The 20802-nt window shown below is 34.0% G+C and overlaps 1 protein-coding gene across 1 annotated transcript; it reads right to left on the minus strand.

Annotated features, from left to right (window-relative positions):
* Positions 1 to 692: 692 nt before the first annotated feature.
* Positions 693 to 1731, minus strand: LOC123682534. Its single transcript, XM_045621181.1, has 2 exons — positions 1458 to 1731; positions 693 to 1366 (listed from the first exon to the last, which is right to left on the minus strand). The coding sequence occupies exons 1-2, from the start codon at positions 1474 to 1476 to the stop codon at positions 828 to 830; spliced, it is 558 nt and encodes a 185-aa protein (XP_045477137.1). The 5' UTR covers positions 1477 to 1731; the 3' UTR covers positions 693 to 827.
* Between the last annotated feature and the right edge of the window lie 19071 nt (positions 1732 to 20802).

Consider the following 20802-nt stretch of genomic DNA (forward strand, 5'->3'; position numbering starts at 1 on the left):
TGCAGGGAGGGATAGATCGTTTAGATAGTAGAAACCTCGAATTTTTGAAATTGTCCCTGATTTCTGAAATGAATTTCTCATGAGGTGATCCATCACTCATGGCATATCTCATCTTCAGTAAATCAGTATCGAGTTTGCTACTATTCAAACAATCAAACAGTTAACCATATCACTCACAAACTCAGCTGTAGCTAAGGAATCAGCTGGCAACTCTCCAAACTGCTGTAGTACGAGCATTGCTACACTTACCGATTCACTTAATACTTGAGTGTCATATTTTACCCTCATTGCATTAAATGATGTCACATTGAAATGCTCTTCAGTGAGTTTAGGTAGCAAGCGCACACGTAGAGGGTTTGAAGATTTGCCAGCTGATTCAATGTATTTCCACCTAACAGTTTTGTTCTTATAAATTAGGTCATATTTCGCCAAATTATTCCTAACACTTTTCAGTATGTGAGGAGCATCAAACAGAAAAAAAATTTTCTCATCATTTCTGAAAAAACAACTTTGGTTTACTGAAATTTTGAGCTGCCTGGCCACATTCTGATTCACAGGACTTTGATCACAGACTACAGCTTTCACTATGAGTCCTGCTTTAAAAGCAGAGTCAAGTGAATCAGAAAAAATTGATGGAAAAAATTCATTTGTGGCCGTACGGCCCAAAAACCAGTACCCCAAAGTGAATTTCCAATTATAAACGATGCCCCTTACAGACAAGTGCAGACGTAGCCTTCTCATTTCTCCTTATGTTGCCAGTATCAACAACTCCAATTACTTTATTTGTCGCCCTATTATAATGAATCTCTTCACTAAGAGAAATTTCGTCAAAAATCAATATGCAAATTTTTCTTTTTTGGTCTGCAATTTTTAAAATGAATTTTGAGCGATTCCTCTATGGCTGGACTTATACCAGGAGAAATTTTAAGCTTCGCCTGCCAATTTCTCAAACTCCTAACAGTGGGTAAGTTGAGTGATTTGGATAATGCTTTATAACCCTTTGGTGAAGCATAATACCATAACAAGCACATTTCTTTCAAGTCATCATCATATCTTCTGTTGAATTTATTAACAAAGTTTGCTTTCAACTCATTAGCAAAAATAATATGAGCATCTTTGGAAAGGTATCGTTTTGATTCACATATCAATCTTGAGATATTTGTTCTATTGGTAGCCTCGATGGGTCTTCCTTTGCAAAAACAGTGGGGAACTTTACGCCTAAATATTTTGCACTTCAAAGAATTGATTTTAGCCTTCATTCTTTCAATTCTCTGGTTGGTTAAGGGGCTCAGCTTACTACCACTACGTTTGGGGGTGGCCGAACTGCTACTTGCTTCTATAAAACCTTCTGATTCCATTGTAACATCTAGAAAAAAGAAAAACAATTTCATCTTATTGCATTTATCACTAATTTGAATTGATAATTTCATTCAACAACTTCAAGTAACTAGACTTACAAATATGATTTGCATTCATGTGTCCTCTTTTCAAAAATTATCAAATGATAATGATCTCTCCCTAATCTTTGGGAGGAATGGCACGAAACTTCAGAAGGCACTGGGGATGAGTGTCTGCTAGTAGTCCAACAATTCTTACACAATGAAATTCGTGCAGAGTGGTAATATATTGGCTGACCAATAGATTGTCGCCAAACTCCTAGCTTCTGCTGGAACCTAATTTGTGAGCCCATATCACATATAACGTTTACTCATTACTTTGAGGTGATCAACAAATATTTTTTCAGCTGAAAAAGATATTGAATTGCTAGAATAATTTTTTACATAGAAAATATTCAACTCACCTAAGAGATGTACATACATATAATGATTCCATATTTCAGTCATTTAGGAGCTTATGGAGTTCAAGCGATTTCTATTGAATAGTGCCTTATTCTCGAATGATTCCTAATTCTTGAATTTTTACAGTGAATGATGTACTATAATTATAGATAAGCTGAATTATTTTATCAAATTATGAATGAAATATAAGAATGTACTATTTGAAGAAATAAAGGTAAATTTGTTCTACTTTGGGAGTGCCTTAGTGCTATATGAATGCACCAAACAAATCCCATTTGAACACCGTACAACTTGAATTTTCTTACTAAATGTTTTCTCAGAGAGTGTTTCCAAGTAATTCGGAGGTTCTTTCTCATATATATTTCATTTCTATGCTTGGAAATTGTACAATTCATTTATTTCTTCATATTTGAGCACTTGAGAGCAGAGTTTTTCCATTTTACACGTTCGATAAAATTCCTGGAATTTGAGAATTTTAATTGTTTGTTCATATTAATATGAATAGATTCTTACCAATTTTTCAGTAGGAAATCGTTCCAATGTTTCTTTATTCATATATTTCGCTGATGATCAGTTAGTAGTCCCAGGATCAAGGTGATTTGTGATCGCACTCGATGTGTATTTAGGCTTTCTCACTAGCGTATAAAATTGAATACGTTTTCCACGACTATCCACGAGATTCGAGAGCAAGAATTGGGATCGAATTTCATATGGACCAATTGCACCGTATGACCGTAACCTACGACCTGCGAACTGATCGTCTGCGTTCAATATGTTTCGAATATTCGAAATTTGATATAGTTGATTTTAGCAGAACATTATTATTTCTTTTTAAGAAATCCCTCGAAATTTCATATTTTGTTAGTCCAGTGACTGTTTTATTTTTCATTCCTACTTTACTACAATCAAAAAATTGGCAACTTTGTGTCCATTCTCTTCATAATAATGTATGTTTATGATATATTTGGTTTATTTTTGTCTTGGAATTCAATTCTAATTCTAAAAATGACAAAATTAAAAACCAACCAAAAAAAATTTCAAAATAACTAAAACTGTACAATTTGAGCAAACGATTAACAAAATGAATAACTAAATCAACATGAACACAGACGTACGTTTCGGAATTTTGTATATATATTTTCTAATCTTTCGAAAATCCCTATTATAATTTCGACTTTTTCCATAATGTTCTATATTCTTCTGGAAATAAAGTTATTATATATTTTATTTATTTATTACTATCTATATATATATAAATGAACGCCTTTTTTCCTTGGTCACGGCATCACGCGTGAATGGCTAGACCGATTTCACTAATTCTTTTTTGTTGTTTTTGTTATTATTAGGAGGAGGTTCTGATGTAAAAAAAATACGAAAGTTGCATAATTCACGTAGTTGACATTGAAACAAAGAAACGTAGTTTATAATGTTTATATGCTCTTTGCAAATACATCAGTCGTAGCCGCCTCGGTGGCGTGGTCGACAGAGACCTCGACTGCGGCACCGAAGATCCGGGTTCGAATCCCGGTGAGGGCATGGATGTTTAGTGGTTGTTCAAGTCTTTGAGAAAAAATTTAAATTGTATGTGGATATAAGGATGAATGCGAGTGTGAATTATATGTAATACATGCGGAAATACATGCGCATAATCTATGTTCTAACCTAAAATATTCATTTACATTTTACACTGATATTGTTATTATGATATTTGATATTATATTTGCATAAAATGAAAATCATCGAAGATTTGAAGAAACCCAACAGAATATTGAAGTTCCATACATATAATCAAGAAATTTAAAAACAATTTCCGAAATAATTGTGTGGATACAAAATAAATAAGTGTGCATTCTGATAATAATAATAATAATATAATAATAATAATCTTTATTGATCCCATAAGACATACAAATATGTATAAGATAAGTCAAACTGAAAAAAGTAAAGAAAAATCAATCCTAATACTATAACTAAGTAAGAAATAGGTTTTTATCAGCTAGATATTCACTAATGGAATAATAGCATTTTTTAAGCAATTCACATTTTACCAATTTCTTGAACCTTATCACACTCAACAGTTTAATAGAAACAGGTAAATGGTTGTGCAAAATAATTGCCTGGTAAATAGGAGAACATTCAAATTTAGTTGTTGCATAAGCTGGAATATATAAAGTTGTAATATTTCTGGTGGAATAGTGATGGAAACCTGATAATTTAACCATTAATTGACAATTGTTCATGTTCCTTTACATAAATTAAACATCTGTAGATATATAAACTAGGAAGAGTAAAAAGTTTATATCTTCCAAAAAAGGCTTTCATGAATCACGTGAATTCAAGTTCAAAATTAAACGTAATATCCTCTTTTGAGCCACAAATACTCTACCGGAATCAATCGACTTTCCCCACAACATGACATTATAATCAAGAAAGCAATAAACCAAACTAAAATAAATACTTAAAATTGACTCTATGGATAACGAGTCTCTAATTCTGCTGATAGCGTAATAAGAACTACCCAATTTTTCACAAACTGACTCGACTTGGTGATCCCATCTCAGAGAACAGTCCAAGTGTATTCCCAAAAACTCAACAGTATCTCTGGAAGTTACTTGCTCACCCAATCATCCCAATACCAAACGATCCGTATAAGAGTTGCGAATGCGAAAGTATATACATTCAGTCTTGTTGATATTTAAAATCAAACCATTTGAGTGACACCACTCCACAAGCTTGCAAATAAGTTTATTACATATTGCCGTGAGTTCATCAGGACTCTGTGCTGAGACCGTCATCGACGTGTCATCAGCAAATATAGACAGGATACCTGGATCAATATAATCCGGTAGATCGTTTATAAACAAAAGAAATAGGAGCGGTCCCAGCACAGAGCCCTGAGGAACTCCTAAATTAATTTTACATGAAGGGGACGAAGCAGCACCCACTCTAACAGTCATATTACGATTAGTGATGAAACTAGTCACCCACTCAAGAAATATGCCACGAAAACCTACATTATATAGCTTACTCTCTATGAACTCACATGAGAGAACATCGAAAGCACGTGACAAATCAATTGATAGAAAGTACCTAATTCCTTTATGAAATGAAGCATTTGATTTGTTCCAACTATCTCATAAAAATAATGATCTGCATCAATATTTTTGAAGCCATCAGTGTGAAAATATGGAAATGAAGTTTTATGGCTCTGTAATCAATGGAAAATGTTATACTCCACTTGTAATCAAATTTGTTGTATAATATGTACCTACATTATAGCCAACTCTACTACTTGATTCATCTTGATTTTGCCATTGGAAATAAATGAGAAGTATTCAATATGAATATCCACAATTGAATATCCTGTTTCTTTCAACTTACCTATTTGTTTTCATATTAAAACAATTATGGCACTCTTGGAAGTATGTCAATCATATGCTCTAGGATGAATTTATGGAATAGCAAGAGAATAAAAGTATTCAATCTCAATCATATGAAAATTTGTCTAGTATGTACTTAGTGGTATGTTTCGATGTGAGTTTAAATGACCAGAAGAAGAATACAGTATTGTTCGATAGCAGCAGTCTTTAGTGGGATATTGATTGTTGTCATTATAATGAGACTATTTTGTGAAAACTTTTTTAAACATGGGCTTTATGGGAAATCTGCACTTTTCAAAATAGAATGTTGATTTTAATGAAGTATCTTCTTATTATAAGAGCTGTGTCAAAGCTGAGTAATTTGTAATCAAATAGAAGAGTTGAGGTGATCTTATTCAAATAACTTCATTTTCAAACTAAGTTGGCTAGTACTTCAATTCTAAAATCTGAGACATGACATCATAGTAAATATTCATTTCTGTGTTTTTTTTTTCACAACAGAACAGAGTTGCATTCAGCCAAAGTACTCAATTTTTCGAATTTCACAGATAATTTTTTTTTTTTAAGATCAAGTTACTCGAAAACGGCGCTTTGTAGGAGTAAAGAATACTTTTATTTTTCAAATTGGCCAAATATTGTTCAATGAATGTTCAAATTACTTCTAAGAGTTGGGTTCTTCGAATTTCTGTATTTTTATGTGATGTAATGTTCATAATGAAGAAACTGAAAGAATTGTTGGGAATCTTGTGTTCGGAGAAGATGTATCATCAAGGAAAAGCTATATTCCAAAAATCATTTCCTTCAATAGAACCATTTACGAGATATAGCCGAAAATCACATTTTTTTATCGATTTTCAACAGCATGTATCTTTGTAACCGGGCCGAATCGGAAAAAACTATGAAGGAAAAAAGTGTTTTTTTTGATCTCAGGAATCTTCGGTTAAAATATATGTACAAGTCAAAGACTCACCCTGTATATACCTCTAACAGTCATCAGTTTGCTCGATCTGAAGACACCTCGACAAGATTCTCTGAAAGATAGGCTGAACATTATTCTTAAAGCTTGTTTCTGTAAAACAAATAATTCTAAAGGCCACTGGTACCTCCCCAAATAATTATTCCATAATTTATTATGGATATGAAGTTCGAAAAATACAAATTTTTTAATATAGAGATATCAACCTGAGATTTCAATACTCTCAACGTGTAATTAGCAGATCTTAGACGATTTGAGATATGTTCAATGTGTTGACTCCACTTCAAACCTCTATCCAGCCACACCCAAAAACTTTACACAGTTATTGACCGAGATTTCTGAACTTCCTACATTTATCTTCTCTGGAATGGTCAAATTCGATCTATCTGTGGTGAAAAAAACACATTCCGTTTTTTCGACATTCAACTTGAGCCGGTTCTCAGTGAACCGCAGTTCCATTCTCTGCATTTCTCTGTTAGAATCGCATATAAGTTGTCCAACATTTTTTGATTTGATAATTTCATTGGTATCATCCATATACATACAGGGTGTCCCGTAAAGACCACGTCAAACCGAGGGAGAATGTAGATCAAAGGATAACCTAACTGCTATGACAAAATTCCCATTATAAAAATCTTACCGTTTTCGAGATATTTTTTTTTTTTGAAAATAATGAATTTTTGCCCCTTTCAACAGTTTTGTCCTTACGGTTAGTACAATTTTACATCTTTTTGTTTAATTTTTTCAGTAAAATATTGCTGAAGAATGATTTTAACGTTTACATTAAAAACATCCTCCGAACATTTTGAAGGGGGGCTATGAGAAATATTTTTATTGGAAATTTTGGTAGTGGATTATTTTGTTCATGAAGTTTAGCCCAACGTAGTGGAAAAAAAAAGTACCGAGCTACTGCTGCACATTACACCAATAAATTGTCTATTTTATAGTGATTTTAAAGAGGTATCACACAAGTCATTGGTTATTCAAAGAAAAAAGATATGGCTGTTTTTATCCAAATGGGTACGTTTCTGACAAAATCAAGTTTGTCAATTCTGTTAAGAAATCTTGGATATTGCATTACTTAGTGAACAATGGCAATTGTTTACGTGCGAAAATATTACTGGCATAATTATTCACCTCAACGAAATTCAATTTTGCCGGCAAATTTTACGAAAACATCATGTAGATCCAGATTTTTTCAATAAGATCCTTAGGAGCGATGAGTCTTCCTGTACCAAGGATGGGTACATGAATCTCCACAATTTGCATGGCTGGAATATCATAAATCCACACGAGGTGAGAGAAGATAGATCACAATATCGATTCAAGATCAATTTATGGACTGGAATATTTAATGGTGCAATTTTGGGCCCGATCGAACTGCCGCCATCACTGAATGCAAACAATTATTTGGAATTTTCAACCAACCAGCTGCCCATTTTATTGGAAGATGTGCCACTGGCGCTGCGACGTAGTCTGTGGTTTTAACATGATGGATGCCCAACACATTACGGACTCGAAGTTACCGCTCATTTAAATAGAACTTATGGATTGGAAGAGAAGGTGAAATTTTGTGGCCTCCTCGTTCACCTGACCTAAATCCTATGGACTTTTATTATTGGGGCTGTCTAAAAGACAAAGTATACGCAACACTCATGCGTGATGAAGCCGAATTGAGAGAACGCATCCGCAATTCGGCTTCATCACGTATGGGTGTTGCGTATACTTTGTCTTTTAGGCAGCCCCAATATTAAAAGTCCAGAGGATTTAGGTCTTCATGTACAGGGAGACTCTTCGCTCCAAATGATCTTATTGAAAAAATCTGGATCTGAATGATGTTTTCGCAAAATTTGCCGGCAAAATTGAATTTCGTTGAGGTGAATAATTATGCAAGTAATATTTTCGCAAGTAAACAATTGCCATTGTTCACTAAGTAATGCAATATCGAAGATATCTCAACAGAATTGACAAACGACGATGTGCTAAACTTCATGAACCAAATAATCCACTACCAAAATTTCTAATAAAAATATTTCTCATAGCCCCCCTTTAAAATGTTCGGAGGATGTTTTTAACGTAAACGTTGAAATCATTCTTCAGCAATATTTTACTGAAAAAATTAACCAAAAAGATGTAAAATTGTACCAACCGTAAGGACAAAACTATTGAAAGGGGCAAAAATTCAATATTTTCAACAAAAAAAAATATCTCGAAAACGGTAAGACTTTTATAATGGGAATTTTGTCTTCGTTTGACGTGGTCTTTACGGGACACCCTGTATATAAATTTCGAGAGCTCATATCATTATCTGGTAGATCATTGACATAGATCACAAATAGCAGAGGTCCCAGTATGCTACCCTGAGGAACTCTATCTCGTGATAATTCCTCGCACGATTCAATCACTTCTGCTTCTACCTCCAAAGCAACACGTTGTCTACGATTTTCCAAATAACTCTTGATCAGCAGCAGTTGATTGTCTCTGATACCATAGCTTTCTAATTTATCCAAGAGAAGTTCGTGCTTGACGCAATCAAAGGCTTTGAACAGGTTAAGAAAAAGCTCACATGTTGTTTCACCTCTCTCAAACCCTCCCCCCCCCCCACAATGCTCTCCACAAGCTCAAACATAGCTGTCTCCGTACTTCTGTTCTTGATGAATCCATGTTGTGATGTGTTGAAAATTCCAAATTTTTTGAAAAACTTTACCATTCAATCTGCCAACAAATTTTTTGACATGGTAGGCTTCAAATAGTTTTTAATTATTTTTAATTCAGTGAATGATCTCTCACCAGAAGCAAAAGACACAGGTAAAGTGAAAAAGATTCTTAAGGCAATACTAAGATTCGGTAGAGAAGAAGTTAGATTATTTTCAAAAATATATTGTAGAATTTCAAGAGGGGCAAGAAACCTCGTGCCGACAAAGGAATAATTATTATCTATTATTTATTTACTCATAAAGAATCGTATAATGGCAATCTGGCTATTTCATACCGATTGCGACATTCGGAAACTTGTATAAAATGCAAGAAAGAAGTTTGGAAAAAAAAATTGTTGAAAAAATTTTAAAGAATCTTTTTCGAAAACCTTTGGTCCATCGGTTATTCATGCGGTCTATGAGAGGTTTTGGCGCCCTTTTATAGTAGCGCCCGCGTGCGGTGCACGCGTTGCACGCGCGGTTGCGGGGGCCATGGTTGCGGAATATTCTGCGTTAATTCAGATGCTGCATTGAGGAAAAAATCATTAAAAGCGTTCGCAACTTGCTTCGGGTCACCTGATATCATCTTTTTTGAATTTGAGTTTGTTTTTCCCCTCAAATTGTTTATGATCTGCCATGCAGTTTCCGATTTGTTTTTTGAATTACTAATTTTTAACCGAAGTAAGCCCGTTTAGATTTTTTCAGTTCTCTATCGTACTCACCTTTGATGTTTATATGAAGGTTGTTCATATTTGGATTCTTCATTGCTGCAGTATAAACTTTGTCTAAAAGATTCTTCAATTCAGTTGCGATCTCTCATAGAGAACTTTATTTTCTTTAATACCCACTTTTTTTAGGGGAAAGTGATTGTCAAACGCTGACTTATAACAATCAAAGAATCCATCCCACATCTCGTCAATGTTATTCTGCGGGACATCCTTCAAAAAACTCCAGTCGATATTATTTAGCTCATGAAGAAAATTGACAATGGACTAGTTTTCATTTTTTTGCTAAGGATTAATTCTAAAAATTTAAGTAAAATGAAACAAAAATGTGGAAGAATCATTGAAATATCTCTAGAAATGAAAAAGTTATGGGACTTTGAAGTTGTGCTTGGAAGAATAATTTCATAGTTCGCAGCGTCTAGTGTGTGACGTCACGGCACTTACACGCGGCTACTGGTATTAGCAGAGTGCTTACGAATTCATTGGTGTACAATCACTTGTACCGTTCGTGTCGTGTTTTGTTCGTTACACGATGGCTGAAATAAAAAAAATCCTACAAATATTGTATTGGGCCTATGTGTGCAAGCACGACAATTAAAAATCCCAATAAATTGTTTTTTTATGTACCAAAGGACATGAATCAAAGGAAGAAGTGGTGCAAATTAATGAGGCGTGACTTAATTGGACCTAAAACTACTTCATATGTGTGTGAAGATCATTTTGATGTAAGTACCTATCAGTACTAGCTGTCTATTTCTGATAATAAAAATACTAAGGTGTAAGTTGGTTTGAAATAAGTTCTTGAGTAAAAATAACTAACCTAACCTATATTTTTACAAGCTTTTAGTAAACTTGTATTGTATGTTTGTTTCATTAGATCTAATCTTGCAAGTTAATTTTGACCCACTTCTGAATAACTTGATATGTGGCAGTTGTACATGATTCCCGTGAGAATGCATTATGATTTTTTTAAAAGAAGGCGACTTCGAAATGGCGGACAAGTTTTGTGGTAATGGTCCGATCCTATTCAAAATTATTGATATCTAGGTGTTTTTGGGTTCGCAGATTATGAATTCACTTTATGTAGAAAGGGTTTTGCTTTTTTGAGTTTATCTATATACATATCTTTCCCGAGAAAAAGGTGATTTCAAGCAAATAATAATAATAGTATTATGAAGGGTGGCCACTTTTTTAATGGGATTGTATTGGTAATTTTTAAACCATAAGAGTTAGAAGGTCGGTCAAATGGAGAAAAAGTAGCATGCATAGAAGCATTATCAAGCAGTTCAAAAAAATCGAGATTATCAGGGCCGGTTATTGAGATATCATAAGAAAAGTAAATTATGTCATTTTGATTTTTCTTTTTTCCCACTTTATTTCAAATATTATCGAAAAATGTTACTAGAATTTTTTATTCGACAGTAAATTATCCTCAATTTGACGTAATCAGATTTCGTATCCAACGTTTCGTACTCTCTGGGCCACCCTCAACCTCATTTTTTTCAATACGGACCTGCATATTTTATGACATTTTTCGAAATAACTTTTAACGCTGAATTCAACGATATATCATACAATGTCATTCAAAGTTGATTTTCAGGTGATTTCGACCCTCATCCAAATTTAATGGTGTGTATGTAAGAAAAAAAAGTGTATTAACGATATCAATGTTCTGACCCAAATTCAATCGAACCCAGAAAAAAAATTGAGATCTGTGGCCAGTGAATGCAATTTTTCGAAAACTGCTCTTAATAAAATAGTCAAGAGACGCGAATACAATGATTTTAAATTTGAATACCAAGCCTTGCAAAAATTATATCGTAATGATCTCAAAATAAAGTTCGATTCTGTAATTTGTTTCAACGGAACAAATGACAAATACAACAATTGTGATACCTCCCGAGAAAATTGAAAATGTTTAGGAAGGTATTCAAGGAGACCAAACAAGCAAATGTATAAGAAGTATGGGTTCCAGAACGGTAAAGTTCATTTGACAAAATGGTGGACATTTTGAACACTTACTTCATTGATTTTCATTTACTTTCGAATAATCATTTGATTTTTCTTTCATTAAATGATACTTTCGTTTAATTATTATGAATTGAAATATTTAAATGATTATTATAAAAGAAGAACCAAGAAACCAGTATACTGGTTTCTTGCTTTGATTCCATAATATGTTCCATTTAGTTCAAGATGGGTAAGTTGATTTTCTTATCGAAATTTATTGCATATTGCATGTTGTTAATTAAACTGAATGAAGGTTATACAGATCTGACCCAAAGAAATTTGGATAAGGGTTGAAATCACCTGAAAATCTACTTTGAATGACATTGTATGATATATCGTTGAATTCAGCGTTGAGTTATTTCGAAAAATGTCATAAAATATGCAGGTCCGTATTGAAAAAAATGAGGTTGAGTGTGTCCCAGAGAGTACGAAACGTTGGATACAAAATCTGATTACGTCAAATTGAGGATAATTTACTGTCGAATAAAAAATTCCTGTAACAGAGAGAGAGAGAGAAATTGAATTTATTGATAACATTTTTCGATAATATTTGAAATAAAGTGGGAAAAAAAAAATCAAAATGACATAATTTACTTTTCTTATGATATCTAAATAACCGGCCCTGATAATCTCGATTTGTTTGAACTGCTTGATAATGCTTAAATGCATGCAACTTTTTCTCCATTTGACCGACCTTCTAACTCTTATGGTTTAAAAGTTACCAATACAATCCCATTAAAAAAGTGGCCACCCTGTATAATCATTTCGGAAACGGCTGTAACGATTTTGATGAAATTTTGTATGTAGATAGGGTTTTGCTTTTTGAGTTTATCTAAATAGGTGTTTTTCCTAAAAAAAGGACATTTTACGCAAATGATAATAATAAGACAAGTTTTGTGATTATGATTCGAATCGATTCAAAATTGGTATGAGGGGGTTTTCGGGGTTGGAGATTATCATGGGCGCCCGCAGAAATTTTTCTCAGGGGGGGCAAAATGAAAATTATTGAAAAACGATAAGGCATCCATGATTGTCGTAGGCGACATCAGTATTCCGTTTCTTTCTATTTCTGTATTTATATTTATCACCAGCATCTACTCTGAATTTCAAAAGATCACTAAAAGTGGTACAAGGTGGACAAAACTACAATAGTTTCGTGTGTGCTCATAAAATAACGCATAATATTCTTTATTAGTTAAATTAACAATATTATCAAAAATACTTATTGTCAAGCGCTAATTGGTTTGAATGTAACACCCTGTAGTTTGTTCTAGATTAATAAAAATGAGCTGTTTCCAAACATGTTTGGTACTTTTGGTCTAGCAGACAGAATATTAAAGAAATTATTCCTTATTTTTATACATTTTTATTAATCTAAAAATGTAACAAACTACAGGGTGTTATATTCAAACCAATTGCCGTATTTTTTATTATATTGTTAATTTAACTAATGAAGAATGTTACGCGTTACTTTATGAGCATACACAAAACTATTGTATTTTTGTCCACCCTGTACCAATTGGAATCAACATGTGATACATTTTTGGAATCTGCTCAGCCAGAGTAATCGGAAAATTGAGACAAAATGGGGGTATTCCATTAAAAAAAAATGACGCAGAAGTCATTACTCAAAGTAATTCACCCTGTATATTAGATTATTATTTTAAAATACGGTAAATTAAAATAAAAAATCGACGTGTTTCAGGATTATTTCTTAAAATGGTCTGTTTAGCTAAAAATGAATTTTGTTTCATACTTAACGGTTACGGACGCTTTGTATAAGATGAATTTATAAACAAATTGACATGCTTTCGGTTCCATGATTTTTCTTCACCCAAGAAGTGCTCAACGCGCCTAAAAAAGTTTTTAATTCAAAAAATACCTCTGCCGATTATGGATTTTATGTATAGTATGTAATTCCATTGAAAACCGGAAAATAGTTGTGAATCTATTACTTTCCTTTTTTCCTTGCCCTTTGGATTGAGGAAGTAATATTGAGGGTGTTGTGCAGAAAAATGAGGCATCCAAAATCTCAGGGAGGGCCATGGCCCCCCCTTGGCACCCCCCCTGCGGGCGCCCATGGGGAGAGAAAGATAGGAAACGCCGTACTAACTCAAGTGCTAAATAGCGACCCACTTTTAGGCTCGGCCGTTTACAACTGAAACAACAGATGGCGCTGGAATCATCTAACGAAAAGGAAATCTATACCTGGCGCGAATTTCAATTCTTCACAGTATTCCACATTCACTAGTAGCTTCTATTTTTTATACCATATTATAATATAATATTAACATATTAAGAGATTATTTAAATAAAAATGCTTAGTCAAATTAGTGGAATTCTTAATTCAATCAAATAAACATAATAAAATGTACAGAAGAATATATACATAAAAATAAGTAATGAAATATCTTAAATGTGAATCATTATTCATTGCAGAGATTTCGGAATTTTTGGTTTTTTGTATTGATTTTAGCCTTCATTCTTTTAATTCTCTGGTTGGTTAAGGGGCTCAGCTTACTACTACTACGTTTGGGGGTAGCCGAACTGCTAGTTGCTTCTATAAAACCTTCTGATTCCAGTGTAACATCTAGAAAAACGAAAAACAATTTCATCTTATTGCATTTGTCACTAATTTGAATTGATAATTTCAATCAACAACTTCAAGTAAATATACTTACAAATATGATTTGCATTCATGTGTCCTCTTTTGAAAAATTTTCATTTGAGTTGACAGCAAACGCAGAGTCTTTCTACAAAAAAAGAAATTCAATGTCACTCAGTTTTCAATTTCTTTGTGTATTATTTAATCTATACATTTGTGATTCAATTAATAACGGGAAAAACTCACCAATATTAGATAGAGGTAGGTTTAGATCCGTTTGAACAGTCTCTTCATGGATGATCATCTCAGACTCTGATTCAGGAAGAACATCTGATTTAGGTCCATTCACATGAGGAATACTTCCACGCCAAAGCAATGTCCGTGGATTTATACATTTGAACTGGTTTTCTGTAAAATGCTCACTACACATTCTATAGTCTTTCGAAGCACCCAGGTCAAGATCTTTGCGTCCAGAGAATTCGATCCATCTTTTGGCACTGAAAAATAATAGAAATTAGATGATTTTGTAATATTGAATTGACTACTTAAACTTACATTTTCATGTCCTTCGGTAATGAAAAAAACGCGAGCTTTGGGTTTTTATTTTTATTGAAAAATTCAGGGACGGATTCCTTGTCAAAATATAGGGTGTGTCTATCATATATCTTAACAAGTTCAAAATATTGAACTCAGCTTAGCATGGCTTCAGAAACGGTCGCTCTACTCAATCGGCTGCACTTAGCTTCGTGGAATCCACTTATCAATGCTTGGATGGCGGGTGCAAGTGGCAGGGATTTTTTTTGACCTATCTTATGCCTTCGACACTCTCAGCTTCAGTTTCATTCTTGAGAAGTGTTACAGTATGGGTTTCAGAGGAATATTTTTGGACTGTTTGCGCAGTTTTCTAAACGATAGAACCTTGTCAGTTAGATTGGATGAATTCTTTTCGAGAGAGATAATATAGAGCCGGGTGTTCCCCAGGGTTCCGTGTTGGGACCCTTGATCTTTTTGTTCTTCATAAATGATTTTCCCTATCATCTGGCTTGTCTTTTGTTGATACTTTTTGCCGACGACACATCGGTGGTTGTTTCGGCGCGGAATCGTGGGGAGCTACAGCAGGCTTGTGAAAGCTTGATGGCAGAGTTTTTCAGGCGGTGTCATGTTAACAACTGGATGGTGAATATCAGAAAGACCGTTTGTCTGCATTTCGGCCTGAACAGCCTTGCGTCTGATCCTCTAAGATTGAATTTTTCAAATAATGTTATAACTTCAGCTGATTGTACAAAATTTCTTGGAATCCATATTGACAGGAATCTCAGTTAGTCAACCCATATTGACATTGTATGCAAAAAAGTAAACAGGTCATTCTTTGCAATTAGTACGCCTGAAAACAATCTGCCTCGTAGTTCTCTTCTTGACATTTATTATACTCTTGTTTACAGCCACCTTATATATAACATATTGCTCTGGGGCAACAGCACTACTGTTTCAAGAGTCATCATTGCACAAAAAAGAATTTTACGGTTAATTTGCAATTTGACACCAGGTTCATCGTGCAAACCTATATTTGTATTGAATAAAATATTGCCATTGCCATGTATTTACATTTTGAAATGTCTTGTTTATGCTAAAGAGAATGTATCAAAGTGGGAAACTGTGTCAAGTTATCATGAATATGAAACCAGAAATTCTCATATTCTCCTTGTGCCAAAACATAGAACACATAAATTCGAATGTTCTCCATTATATCAGAGTATCAAATTATATAATCATTTACCATCCTCTGTGAAATCTCTGAATATAAATTAGTTCGAAAAAGTAATCAAAAGTATGCTGGCATCGAAATGTTTTTATTCGGTGGCAGAGTTTTTTCAGATGCCTAAGCATTAGATAATTAGCATTAACTGCAATTGTAATTTCATTTTCTTTGACTTATCCTATACCTTTGTAAGTGTCTTACAGGATCAATAAAGTATGTTATGTTATAAACTTGTTTATATGAAGATATAATAAGATTTATAAAGATGACACCCGAAAATTATTGAAAAGTTTATAATTCTTTTTTTTTCTTGATACATTTATTTTATATCTATTGTTATCAGTTCTTAATGAAAATTTCGGACCAATCTGAAAAATTTTCAACGACTGTATCGACCAGGAAATGTTTCCTGAAAAATTGAAAATCGCAGTTGTAACACCAGAACTCAAGGAAGAAAGTTCCTTGGAATGTTCAAATCATAGACCAATTTCCATCTTGCCTGCGTTATCTGAAATTTTTGAATTTCTGAACAGCAGTCACTCCTCCATAACTCCCTGCATGGTTTCAGACAAAAAAATCAACAATCCCAGCAATGGTTGATATATTGGAGACAGTTTTCCAAGCATTAAATAACCGTGAAGATGCAGAGTTGGTGTGTGTAGATTTAAGCAAGGCGTTCGACAGTGTCTGCCGCGAAATCTTGTAGAGAAAACTTTTTCATTATGGTGTGAGAAGAAAGGTATTGAATATCTTCCGATCCTATTTGAGAGACATATTTCAGGCAGTAAAGCGGAATCATATCGTCACTTATCTAAAGGAGATCAAGGTTGGGGTACCACAAGGGTCAATTCTTGGACCTGTTCTATTCATTGTGTTCATAAATAATTTGCATTATAATTTGAAATCAGATAAAATAGGCACTTACGCCGACGATACCGCTTTCCTGAATATATCAAGGAATAGTCATAACCTGGAAGTTGAATCGGAAAAATCATTCGAGGACGCTCAAAACTTGTTTCATGCAAACGGCCTTGTGCTCAATGCTGGGAAGACACACAGTATACTCTTCAATATGGAGATTCTACCAACAAATGTATAAGTATACTTGTGTTATCTGGAAACGACTATAAATCTAGTGTTCTAGTTACAGTAATGTTATGAAGTATGGCGTGTGAAGACGTATCTTCAAACCGCTCCGCAAATTCTCAAAGTTTAACAGATAACAGTTATTTTGCAATTATTGTAACAGAAAAGTATGTGAATATGTCGAGTGTATAAAGTGCAAAGAAAAGTTTCTTCATTCATGTCTTACTCAAGTGGCAATTAGGAAAAATGCTATCTGTCAGCATGAAAAGGTAGTCGATCAAAAATCGGATACTGGTAACGTTGAAATAGAGCACAAACTAATGAAAGTGGAAATAAGTTACTTGAAAGCCTTATTAGAAAAATCACAAAGTATAAATAAAATATTAATGGAGAATAAAAGATTATTACTGGAGAAAATCCATAACATTGAACAAGGTAAAAAGATCGATAAACCTCCTAAAAAAGAGAGCACAAATGCTACGACTGATAAGCGCCAAAATCTTGATAGCCTTCGAGAAATAAATAAAGACTCCCAAGCCGTTGCGCAGAATCGAGATAGTTATGGCCAATCATACAGTTCTGTGCTACAACGTCAGCCTTCATCTGGTATGTCAAAGTCACGAATTGATACGTCGAGAAATCAATCAAAACAATCTGAGGATGTGGAATCACTGGAATCGGATTATGAAATGGGAGAGAAACAGAGAACGACATACAGTCAAAATAATGGATGGTCAACAGCTAGGGGAAAATCATCAAGAAGGAAGACGTTAATCTGCGAGGGAACGAATCTCAATAAGGAAAACACTTTGATACAGGGGGCAATCAAGCGGAATTGGATATATGTCGGTAAGATTGCAGGAAAGGAAGTAACAGAGGAAAATATAGCAGAATTTCTGAAAGATGTAAATAAAACTCGGGATATAGTGGTAAAGAAATTAAATACAAAAGGACAAAACTCAGCGTTTAGTATCGGTATAACAAATACGGAAGTTTATAAGGCGGTTTTCAATGTGAAGTTCTGGCCACAGGGCATTGTCCTCAGAGAGTTAACATTCGATAAACATTTTTTTCAGAAACCTGGGGAAAACAAAACCACGGAATAGCAATTAAGAATAACAACAAAACTTCAAGAAGTAAACACGAAATATGTCTAATTCACCAAAATGTATGCTCTATAAACAACTCGCTTGATCGTATTGAACATAGTGTGAATAGCCAAATTACAAATTGTAAAAATATATGTTTAACAGAACATTGGCAAAGTAGTGATGCATTAGAAAACATCCAAATAGATAACTTCAAGCTTGTAGCAAGTTATTGTAGACCTAAAGGTTATGGGAGGCATCAGTTCATCTGCATCAATCAGTTGTAGGAAAAGAGAGAAAAAATCATTTATCAGTACAGGGCGAATTCGAGTGTGCTGTGGCGGAATGTGTATTAAATTCAGAAACTTTCTTAATATTTTCAATATATCGTCCACCTAGTGGAAATATTAGGTTATTTATTGATAAAATGGATGAAGTATTAATTGAAGTTTTTAACGAAGATAAATCAATCATAATAGCAGGAGACTTCAATATAGAATTAAAATATGACAACAAATACAAAACAGAATTTTTAACATCAATGAGTTCCTTCAACTTAGGCAAATTTATTAATGATTATACACGGATCACAGCGCGGTCGAAGTCATGCCTTGGTAATATCTTCACAAATATCGAAATATACAGAGTGGGCCATTGAAAACGAAACAGCGGCTCTGTAGGTCGGCAGAACCGAGTTATATAAAAACGCTCGGACACGTCAACAACATTTTCGAGGGGGACATCGTTCGCGATGAAATTCACCCGAAATACATTCCATCCCTCGGAGCTGTGACCGCCACCCTTAAATTTTTAAATAATAATAATAATAATAATAATAATAATATATGGCAAGTGATACCTCATTTGAAAGGTACTTTCCTTCTTAATATCAAGCAACAAAAATAAATTAATTCTATCGATTCGTTCTCGAGATAATAGGAACTTGAAGTTGGGAAATAACTTTGTATTCACTCAATCAATAAAAATAAGATCTAACATTGCAACTGTTTAAAGATAATTATCATTGTCAAGGAATTAAATGATTGGGGACCGTATAATTGGACCAGTATTTCTCGACAGTAATCTGACAGGAGAAACTTATTTGGAATTATTGAATGAATTTGTTCATCCACAATTAGTAGACATCATTGAAAATGACGATCGTTACCATGAAGACCACTTTAAATTTCAACAAGACGGGGCACCTCCACATTATGCACAGCCCGTTAAGGCGTTTTTAGATAGAATGTTTCCTGGAAGTTGGATTGGAAGAAGACGCGCTATAGAGTGGCCAGTCAGATCTCCAGATTAAACCCCACTTTTCCTGTGGGGTCACTTGAAAAACAAAATCAATGCAACCGAACCAGAATCTCTGGAAGATTTACGACGTAGAATTATTGAAGAATGCCGTCGAATAACGCCGGAAATGCTACAAAATGTGAGGTCTCATTTTGAACAGAACTTGTACTATTGTATGGAAATGGGTGGTAGACAGTTTGAACATTTAATTCATTGACAATGATAATTATCTTTAAACAGTTGCAATGTCAGATCTTATTTTTATTGATTGAGCGAATAAAAAGTTATTTCCCAACTTCAAGTTCCTATATCTCGAAAACGAATCGATAAAATTAATTTATTTTTATTGTTTGATATTGAGAAGGAAAGTACCTTTCAAATGAGGTATCACTTGCCATATGGTGCCATTTAAAAATTTAGGGGTGGCGGTCACAGCTCCGAGGGATGGAATGTATTTCGGGTGAATTTCATCGCGAACGATGTCCCCCTCGAAAATGTTGTTGACGTGTCCGAGCGTTTTTATATAACTTGGTTCTGCCGACCTACAGAGCCGCTGTATCGTTTTCAATGGCCCACTCTGTATAGTTGTGAAGTAATAGAATTCCATATCTCTGATTATGAAGCCCAAATAGATGAATTAAAAAATCGTTTATATATTCTTTGTAGACTAAGCAGACACAAATCTGAATATTGCGAGTCGTATAAAACAACAAAAAAGGAATATGATAGATCACTTAAGAAATTAAAAATACAAAATTATGAGAACAGAATTAACCAATCTGACAATAAAAACAAAACCATGTGGGCTGTGTGTAACGAAATAAGGGGTAAAAGTAAACTGCAAAATGATTGTCAAATAGAGGGAGAGCCACTAATCGTCGCGGATAAATTTAATGAATACTTCAATAATATAGCGTTAGAAATGTTGGAAAAATTAAAAGACACACAATTTTATTTTACTCAACTAAAGAAAAATGACCAATCAATGTACTTACGACCTACTAAACCAACAGAAATAATAGAGTTAGCAAGATCCTTGAAAAATAAGCTCAGTTGTGGAGAAGATGAAATACCAGTTAGTATAGTGAAAACATCGATCACAAGTATAAGTAGAGTTTTGTCCTATATTACAAATAATTCTTTCAAAGAAGGCATATATCCAGGCCCGGTCTGGCTCCATTGGAGGCCCTCGGCTAGATGCTGATTTGAGGCCCCCCTTCAGGAAATAAGACGAGAACCTCCCCCGGCAGCGAAAACGTGCTCTTGAATAATTTTTAATTCTGAAGTTACCCGCTTGTAAAAGGTGTTTTTTTAGAGCTATAGAACTTTAAATTGCAATAAAACAACGATGGATTATTCGATTGACATGAATTTTATCT

Source organism: Harmonia axyridis, chromosome 6, assembly GCF_914767665.1.
Source record: "Harmonia axyridis chromosome 6, icHarAxyr1.1, whole genome shotgun sequence".
Taxonomy (NCBI): Eukaryota; Metazoa; Arthropoda; class Insecta; order Coleoptera; family Coccinellidae; genus Harmonia; species Harmonia axyridis.